We start from the raw sequence: 10,295 nt of genomic DNA, 5'->3' as shown, positions 1-10,295 counted from the left end.
GATCGATGTTCCAGGTTATTTAAATTCAGAGGAGGGTATTAAATTTATAAAAGTTGTACAGTGCGACTAATCAAATTCTATTTGACATAGAGTTAAATTAATTGCTCCTCCTTCAAAATATTACTCCAGCTAAATGAAGTTGAAATACTGTGCATGCATTACATCATTATAAACTGAGGCCCTTAAAAGGTGGACAGTTTATTTTGCTCTGAAAATTACATTCAAGTGTACAGTGTGCACTCCGATGTAAATAAACGGAAGAAATTTTTACTGAACTGAAACCTTGGCATGTGATGCTAATTGTATTTTTTTTTGTGACAGATGTCAGAAAACCTTGCTTACATTTACAAACATAGTTTCAGATTGGCACCCACTGAATGCTGTTCATAAAGCAACCTGCAATAAATGTCGAGATAAAGATCAAAAAAGGAAAATGCTTTTAGATTGGTAGGTACACTGTTCATGGATACTTATTTATATCGAATACTGATTGGAACTTGTGTTTGGAACTACTAAAATAAAATTCTGTTTCTCCCAGTGTGTCATCAATATATATGCTACATTTTGTCGATGGTTTACCACATGCAGACTTGGACATTTACAGATTTGACTTTCAAGGCAACTCATACAAAATCTGTACTATTATTCAGTATTTGCAAGCTGTGAAACACTTTGTGACGTGGATCCAAAATTCTGATGGTATGTATTGCCTTTTCAGCCATTAAATTTCAATATTTTGACTAGCTTTGTTTGCTAAGAATCCTAGCAAGGGTTGAATTGCTTTTCAGTTGGTGCTTGAAATGATAATGTTGGCAAGCTAGGAAAGTGTCATTTACTGCAAACTGCTAGACTTGGGGTCAGTAGCCATAATTTGGGATCTAGCATTGCTTGGTATCTGCCAGGCCTGAGGCTTTTAGATATCCTGCCCAGACGAAAGCTGTACATATATCTGAGCACATGCGTAGAGCTCCCTTCAACAGTGACCAATTTAAATATTTAGTGGAGAATTGCTTCTCCCAGTATTTCAAGGAAATTAAGTGCTAGGAAGTCTGTCAGGTACGTTTCTTTTATTCTTTCTCATTCCTTTCTTGCCCTCCACTACTTTTTCAGATTGGATTTACATTGCAAAATTAAACTTGCAGATTATTTTTCCATTCTGTTTAAACAAATAATCTAAGTGATATGCCATCTCAGTGAGTTGAAAATATAAAGTTTAACCTAGGTGATCAATTTTCAAAATTTGAATTATAAAACGAGTTTTAAACTTAAGTGTAAATTTTACTTCAGTTAACGTTATTGCCATTGGCGCGCACTTTTCATTGAGTTACCTATTGGTAAATTAAGAGAAAAAATTGACCTGAGGGCTCCACTTATTAGTGATAAGCCTTCTGGAATTGAATGTGTTCTTGTATGTTGAAGATTAACCAGCTTCATGCAAGACTTACAGGAGCTAGATGCTACCTAGTATTCGGTGGGGTGGGGGGAAGAAAGCTCTCTCTTTGGATAGTGGAAATAGTGAGGCAAAAGAGAAATGCTAAATGTAGTGTTCTCCTCTGGAAATGAATTGTCCAGTGATTTACGTAATCTGGGACGTTGATCAGATAATCAAGATACCTTTCTTCACTACCTGAACCAGTTGGAATAAACATTTCTACAGGGCTAAAGAAAGTTGTGTAAATTGTATGTTGATCCCTTTAAGAAATAGGCTTATTGACAGGTTTACTTTTTCCATTTCTTTATTAACTCTGACAAATGGATGACTACAAATAATAAATTTGAAATAATTGTGAGAAGAGCTAGATATCAAATGGTTAGTTTAAGATCTTGAAAACAGTATCTGAAGGCATGGTGAAATCAAATTTCAATGGAGTTTTTGAAAAGCAATTGGATGTATACTGGAAGACGGCTGATGTGTAGGTTTATGGGGAAAAGATAAGGCTATGGGACTAACTTGTAAGCTAATGTCTGCTGACACACAATGTCTCTTGTAACTGCTCATGGGTATCAATGTGGAAATGCACATATGCACAATTCCAGAAGCACCACGCATCACATAGAACTCCAATGATGTCACGTACAAAGGAACTGTGCACAGGCAGAAAAGAGCACCATTGAAACAGAGTTCAGCAGGAAGGATCAACCGTGGGGGAAGGGTGTGGTAAGGTAGTGAAGGGGATGGGAGTGATTGAGGACAGTGGCCTTGAGGAGGTGGGTGGGTGGCGCCATCACCCCTATCCTGCTTCATCCCACCCTTCAACTTTTAACTCTCATACTTCCTTCAGCCCCTTACTGCCCCAACCGCTTCATAAACCCCCACTTTTCCCTCTTCTCCACACGCCAGTTCTCTCCCTCTCCCCCTCCCCCACCTTCCCACAGCAAGTTTAATGTTGAGCCTATTTAAATGCTCATACTTACAAAATATCAAAATTTTATAGACTGAGTTTAAAAGGATTTTTATGCTAGAAAGTCTTACAGTTTGATTTTTGCATAAAGGATAAGGGTATTCATTTATATTTCACATTCCTATGAAAATTCTATATTTCTGATGCCCATGCTGCTAGCATGTGGCTTCAGAACAAGTTTAGAAGGAAATGTGACAGATAATGAGCTGGTGTACAAATTGTTTCTAAGGTCTTGGATTAGTAATAATTCTGAGTGAATACTGTATTGTTAAAGGCTGGTTTAATATTTAATTACATACTTTCTAGTCAGTTAACCAAGTATCTGTTTTTTAACAAAAGTCTTTTTAATTAGCTGTACTCAACTTTATTTTTGGTCTTGTCTTGCAGGGTCGTGGCTTGAATGTGATGACTTGAAAGGTTCTAATAGTTGTCGGCATTCAGTTTTAAATGTTCCTGCGTATGAAATTCACATTGTCATCTGGGAAAAGATTGGCCTTGAAAATCCAACACGAAGCAGCAACATGTTTTCATTTAGTTATTCAACCTCTACAACTGTCCCAACCTTGACAAGCAATGCCACTACCTCTGTGTCACAGCAGCTCTGTGAAACATCATTAAATAGTCCTGTTCGGTTAAGTTCAGTCAAGAAACCAATGATCAGTACACATCCTGAGATTACACCTAATGCAAACTGTGTAAAGGCAGGTGAACAAGGCACTTCAAATAATAACTTGCTTTCAGGTTTGGAACATTTGACAGATGATGCAGTGGTAACGCTGAATCTTGTGGAAGTTAAAGTAGACAATGAGGGGAACCCAGTGGACAATTCACAATTCACATCAAGTGCTGAACAAGACGATTTGCAGAATCAGCAGAAAACTCTACAGAATTCATCTCTTGTGACTCAGGTGGCTGCTGACCATGATGTATCCGTACAATCTTGTACTGATACACAGTATTCTAAGGACATTTTCCAACAAATAAACCGGGCAACTGTCATAGAAGGTGACATGCCTCAAAAAAATGTTTTAGAATCCAAAGCATCTTCATGGCCACCTAGACCATCTCGGCTACAAGAAATTGCTGTGGCTGGTGCCTCATCTGCAGTATTACGAAAAGATAATTTAACAAGTTCAAATGCCTGTCCTCCTCACGAAAGAAAAACTGCATCCGATTGTTCAGAAATGTCTATACAGTCAAAGGCAAAAGTACAAAAGGAAGATCACACCAAAATCCCAGTATCTGAGATCTTGAAAAAGTCTACTGTAAATGGGTCATCGGCTGATATTTCTCAACCTGTAGCAGCTAAAAGAAGCTTTGCTGTAGGTTGGACGAGGAACTTGTTCAACCGTCACCTTTCAACGCTGGCAAGCAACCAACCTAGAATATTGCCTCGGAATGAAGTTAAAAATGCTCCCAAAGGCAATGTTTCATTAAAAACGTTTGATCTAAAGTACCCTGTAAAGGAGCGTTTTGATGGTTTCAAGACCAAATATTCCTCAAAACGTGCACAGAGCGTCAAAGAATTATCTGTCTGTCAAGATTCAAATATCCCTAATGCTGCTTGTATACAAAATGACAACTATTTGCCTCAAAATTCGGGTAACATGAAGGAGAACTGCAAAATGTTGTTGCCTAAGACAGTCCCTTCTGGTATCCATACATTAAACAAAACATTTCTTAATTCATCAAAATGTGCTGATCTCTCAAAATGTGAAACGAGGACTTGTAATATGAAGAGTCAGTGCTCCAGTTCAAACAAGCAAACAGAACTGAATTATGCCAGCTCAAAAGCTCATAGTCTTCGTCTCAAGTTGCTCAAAAAACTTAAAGACAAAAAAGATCAGCTAAGTTCGCTTGACCAGCTAATGAAGATTAAGCAGTTGGGTGAATTTGACAATGTATATGCTAGTACTTCTAGTCTTGAAGGACAGTTAAACGTTGCAAACAATGGAAGTGCATTGTACGATGATGTATTGAATGAACTTTGGCGTGAGCTTGGCGTTGAAAATGATAAGTCAGTTTATACAGCCAGTTCAAGTGCTTCATTGAATAGTAGCCCAGACCATGATGAATTACTTGCAGAACTTTTCACCCCACCTACAACCGCTACTACATCTAATTATGTGCAAAGTAGTGACTCATGGCTTTGTGGAAGAGCAGCAAACTGTAAACCAAGTAATGACTGTACCACAGCTCCAAGGACTGTTAGTGGTGACCACATATCACCAGTTTACGAGAGCCCCACAAAGGAGGAAATGTTAGTAGATTTGTTGTCCACATCCACTCTTAACTCTTTAACGGGAGATCACGATGAATTGCCTAACTTTGATGAAAATCTTTTTGAAAACTGCTAGGAAATGGTCATTTTGATAAAGCAATGAGGAAATATTGTCTCCTATAATTTAGAACTTACTGAGTAAATTGTGTCCAGTTTCTTGCATGTTTAAAAAAGGTTTTTTAAATTTTGAGTCAAATGAATGGTTAATGCATTCTGTGAATGTACTTAATTTGTTTTCAGGTAGTTTGTGGTATTTGCAAGATGTGTGAGGTTGCAATGACACTACTGAATAAAATATTGGTAATGCATATTTAATACATGTTGCTGACATCCTGTTAAGAACAAAAAAGTAAACCAGATGTTCTTGACAAATGGAGTTCAATTTGCGGTTAGTGCTTTAATATATTTGTGAATACCATATTTTTGTTAAAATTAATTTGAAGTGCAATTTGTTAACCCTTATTATTTGTAAACTGCAAATATTTAAATCATTTGCAATGATTATATTTCAAATATTTTGAAAATGTTATTACAGACAGACTAACAAAATTGAGTAAAATCAAATTAACAGTTTACTGAAAAGATTGACTAAGTTCACTAGCATGAACCAATTGATCTATTGGAATAATTTCAAGTCTGTAATGCTATCTGAGGTCAGCTATAATCCACTTCAGTTTGGATTGTTGTTCCTGTCATCTAAATTCATTCATTAGATTCTTATTCTATACATTCTCCGTCACGTGTACTTTTTACTTAAATGGAAAAATGTAATGAGAAATATTTGCCAGTCATGCAATATGGTTTATAATTGCGGCAAATGATAGTTCTTTCAGTTAAAGTTGTGAAGGGAGCTAGACTTGCAATTTAATTTAGCATATCATGTAAATAAGGGTGACGTTTTTGAAATAAATTCAGTCACTATTGTGATATGTTTGAAAAAAGACAAGATGCTTGAGACAAACAGGCCAATTAGGATCTGTGGAGAGAAGATCGTTATTAATCTTGTGGGCAGGAGCCTTCTTCAGGCTTCTGTCCAACACATCAACTGGTTTTCTCTTCATGGATGGTGTTTTTTCAACTTTTTAAATTTTCTTTCAGAGCTCCAACATTTGTAGTTCCTGAGTTATTTTATTTTGTATAATGCAAATGTTGTTTCATGGGTTTTGAAAGTTCAATGTAGAAATTTGTGCTGGAAGCTCTAAGATATGGATATGTTTTGTTAAGTGGGCACAAAGTTAAACTGATTTATTTAAGGGATGTTTTGATATCTAATAAAGTTTACTGTTCTTAATGTTTGAAGTCTGTATAAGCCATGCATATTATGCTGAGAATTACACTAGTAGAACATTACTCGAGCCAGACCATCAATACAAGACAAAGCAAATAACAATTTTAGTGGACTCTTAGTAGCCCAGAGTACTTTATATACTTTCCAATGCTCGTGCAAAATTATTTGTGGTGTATTTAGTTTTAGTTCCTCTGACTTTGTAAGTTATTAGCTGTTTGGTCTTTGTACTTTCAATAAAAATGTTGTGCTGGTCAAGCGACCAAACAATAAACTTATTCCAATTTACCTAACCTTCAGGTGGTCAATAGTCTAAATGTATCTAATCCAGCATTCTGGTATTAATTTAACATAATATCTTGCGTTCTGGAACTCTCCTTGCAAAACACACAATTGGCTCAAATAAAAGTCACCAGTGGAATAGAGAATAAAGTTTATCTGACGTGCAGAGCAGGAGGTGCTAGGGATTTAGGATGGGTAATTGAAATAAGATAAGGTATAAATGAGCATTTTTGTGTTGTTTGAAGAAGTTTAATTGGTGGGTTGTAGATGTGGCAGTATGTCAAAGACAACGTTGAGGTTATGAATTGGTGCAGTTAACCCTGGGTGGGTAGACAGGAAGCTGACAGATGTAAAATTTAAGCCTTTAATAGCAAGAGTACCACTTCTTTATATTAGGAACTTCCCCATACCTGGTCAATGCCAGAAATCCTGGACTGGTGCATCCCGATACTTTGTTTAGAGTGTATTGCAAATCAATACAGATTTGGAAATGAAAATAATGTAATTATGGTCAACTGGAGTGATCAAGACTAAATGATAACTTGAAATATTGAAGATTGCCTTATACTGATAAGACATGGACTAATCATTCTTTGTACCTTAGAAATGCTCAATGTCTCGGGCACAGGAAAGAGAAAACGTTTTTGAGACCAGTCACAAGCCGGGCCAGAGTCCTTAATGTATTGTCCCAAAATTTCCTGAGGGTTGGACTGCATCTGTATCAGATGTAAGCGAGGTCAACCTAAGCAAATGGAAGGAGGGTAGGATGTGATAAGTCCTGTTTTCCTTTGGAACATTCTGCAAATGCCTTTTAGGCACAGCATCCAGAAGAAATGGTCTCTTAAGTTTGCCCCCAGCTTAAATTTAAAATCAGCTGTGCTCTGGTTGCCATCTGTTGCAGCCATGCAGAAGATGTTTCTTTGGAGGGGTCTAGTACTGGTGCTTTTGGGTTTACTGTCTGTTATTACTTTACTGCATGTCCAGGAAAATGTGTATTGCTGAATGAAATAAGTGTTGGGCATTCAGTAGAGGCCATACCTCCAGCATGCTTTTAACTTGATATTATTACTATTATGTACCTCTTCCTTGAGGCTTTTACCTATCTAGCTGATATTCCTTTACTGCAAAGCTAACATAAGAAACTTGTTATTAAAAGCTTCCATCTTGCTGTGGAGAGATTTCAATCTATTCCTCACATCTGTCAACCTGCTCTGAAAACTGCTCATATTTTGTGATCTATGACAGATTTTACAACAGGAGCTGAGGCAATCCATAAGACTAAAACAGTCAGCATTCTAAGTAAAACAACACTCAACATTCTTTTAAAAACAACCAAACCAATTCAATCAATCCCCTAATATGCATGAATCCTTAAAATCCCAGGATCCAGATTTGTATCTTCACCAAAAACAAATGGTTCTTTGGATATTACCTTATTTGTATACTAAATTTAATTGAAATCTGTCAATTAGTTTGAGATATATTTATAGACAAATAGATTAACACTGGCAAAACATTACCTTGGCCATTGAAGGTGAGCAGAAGTAATAAGTCCAATGTCCATATTCTTTATCATTGTAACGTATTCCTGATAAGATAAATGAACTAGTGCCTCAAAGAGATTTAGATTTATTCATTGGTTACAAATGACCAAGGTTGGGAAATAAATATTCCAAGATCTACAGTATTTTGGAAATACCGATAGAATGACAAAAGAATAGGGATAGCCCAGATAGTAAAGGATGACTCTGAGGAAGGGTCAGTGGACCCGAAAAGTTAACTCTGTTTTCTCCTTCTCAGATGCTGCCAGACCTGCTGAGCTTTTCCAGCAACTTTGTTTTTGTCACTGTATCTAACATCTTAGTAGGTTTAAAAATGATTCAGGAAGGGGATAAGCCAACCATGGTTAATCAAGAGTTGAGGGCAGCATCGTATATCGTCAAACGTGTTGGGCCATCTGCATGCTTTATGACCTAGGGTTGCCTAATCTTCAGTGAGGATTCCTTTACAAATAGTTGATGTTTGTTGCCATGCTTCACCATGAAATGTGGTGTTACTGATTATCTGCAATTATAGCATTTCAATACTTTTTGGTTTAATTTATTACTGTCACGTGTGCCAAGGTACAGTGAAAAGTGTTGTCTTACATGCTTTACAGGCAGATTGTACTATACCAGCGTATCAGGGTAGAAGAGAGTGCAGGATAAGTGTTACAGCTGCCGAGAAGGTGCAAATGTGGAGGTGCCTGTGTTGGACTGGGGTGAACAAAGTCAGAAGTCACACGACACCAGGTTATAGTCCAACAGGTTTATTTGGAATCACACAAGTTTTTGGAGTGCAGCCCCTTCGTCAGGTGCAGTGAGAGCAGGACACAGAATTTGTAGGCAGAGAGATCAAAAGATCACACAACTAGTGTGAGTGGAGTGTCAGATAATAAGTCTCTGCAGATGACCAAGAGTGTTAGACAATGTGTAAACTGTTTATAAAGTCAATGTCAGTGCTATGCTGTCATGACAATCAGGTAGAGCCACAGGAATATACAAAAGGTGACATCTCAAGTTAGACACAATAGTAAGTGTGAGTTTTTGTTCAGAACCTGTCTGAATTGAACCTGGAATGAGGTTAGTTTTATTCCAAAAGCTGGAATTTATAAGGTGCCACACTGACTGACTGTGATTACAAATTGTATGCTTATTTTAAACAAAATAGAATGTATCTGCAAATTAACAAGCATCTTGGATGAAATGATTCACTCCTTAGATTTGTGTGTGTGTGTGTGTGTGTGTGTGTTGTGAGAAAGAAAGTGTATATGAATGTGTGTATAATAAGTAATTTAAACCAATACAAACTAATTAAGATAGAGAGATCATAATAATTTATCAAGGTGATGCTGTCAGAAGAGGAAATTAAGGAAGATTTTACAGATACAGAATAATGTAGTGGGGTCACCTGCAGCGCGACATGAACCCAAGATCATGGTTGAAGCCATCTTCATGGGTACGGAACTTACCTATCAGTTTCTGCTCGGCGATTCTGCGTTGTTGTGCATCTCGAAGGCTGCCTTGGAAGACTCTTACCCGAAGATTGAAGGCTGAATGCCTTCTGAGTGTTCTCTGACTGGGAGGGAATGTTCCTGTCTGGCAATCATTGCGCAGTGTCCATTTATTCGTTGTCATAGGGTCTGCATGGTCTCGCCAATATACCATGCCTCGGGGCATCCATGCCTGCAGTGTATGAGATAGACAACGACTGGCCAAGTCACTTGAGTATCTGCTGTGAACGTGGTGGGTGGTGTTCCCACGTATGATGGTAGTATCCAGGTCGATGATCTGACCTGTCTTGCAGAGGTGCCAAGGCAGGGTTGTGTGGTGTTGTTGTCGATTGTTGTCCTGAAGCTTGGGTAGTTTGCTGTGACCAATGGTCTGTTTAAGGTTTGGCGGTTGTTTGAAGGCGAGGTGTAGGGAAGATCTTGGCGAGATGCTCATTGTCATTGATGACATGTTGAAGGCTGCAAAGAACATGGCGCAGTTTCTGTGCTCCGGGGAAGTACTGGACAATGAAGGGTACTCTATCGGTCTTATCCTGTGTCTGTCTTCTGAGGAGCTCATTGCGGTTTTTCGCTGTGGCATGTCGGAACTGGTGATTGATGAGTTGAGCATTGTATCCCGTTCTTATGAGGTTGTCTTTCAAAACCTTCAGGTATCCATCGCGTTCCTCCTCATCTGAGCAGATTCTGTGTGCGTGCAGGACCTGTCCATAGGGGATGGCTTCTTTAATATTTGAGATGGAAGTTAGAGAGGTGCAGCAGCGTGAGGTTATCTGTGGGCTTGTGATAGTGAGGTGCAGAGAGAGATCATATTAGCATTTAAGAGGTCCATTTAAAAGTCTGATAACAACGGGGAAGAACCTGTTCTCTAATCTGTTTGCACATGTATTTAAACGGGTCACTTAGTATTGAAGATTGCAATAATGCTGCATTTTATTGTAACACCTGGTACCTACATATGTAGGGATAGTAAGAACTGCCGATGCTGGAGTCTGATAT

General features: G+C 38.0%; 1 protein-coding gene across 2 annotated transcripts in view; it reads left to right on the top strand.

Moving 5' to 3' along the window:
• uspl1 (ubiquitin specific peptidase like 1) overlaps positions 1-6,261 on the top strand; it is a 31,312-nt gene extending 25,051 nt beyond the window's left edge. For both annotated transcript variants that reach the window (XM_020523075.2, XM_048597801.1), the window contains 3 exons: positions 322-447; positions 539-699; positions 2,790-6,261. In XM_020523075.2, coding sequence (XP_020378664.1) covers positions 322-447; positions 539-699; positions 2,790-4,759 — 2,257 coding nt within the window. In that variant the 3' untranslated portion in view covers positions 4,760-6,261. The remainder of the gene's footprint in view (positions 1-321; positions 448-538; positions 700-2,789) is intronic.
• The last annotated feature ends 4,034 nt before the right edge of the window (positions 6,262-10,295 follow it).

Source organism: Rhincodon typus, chromosome 6 (genome assembly GCF_021869965.1).
Source record: "Rhincodon typus isolate 14 chromosome 6, sRhiTyp1.1, whole genome shotgun sequence".
In the NCBI taxonomy this organism is placed as follows: domain Eukaryota; kingdom Metazoa; phylum Chordata; class Chondrichthyes; order Orectolobiformes; family Rhincodontidae; genus Rhincodon; species Rhincodon typus.
This window is presented reverse-complemented; position numbering and strand designations above follow the sequence as displayed.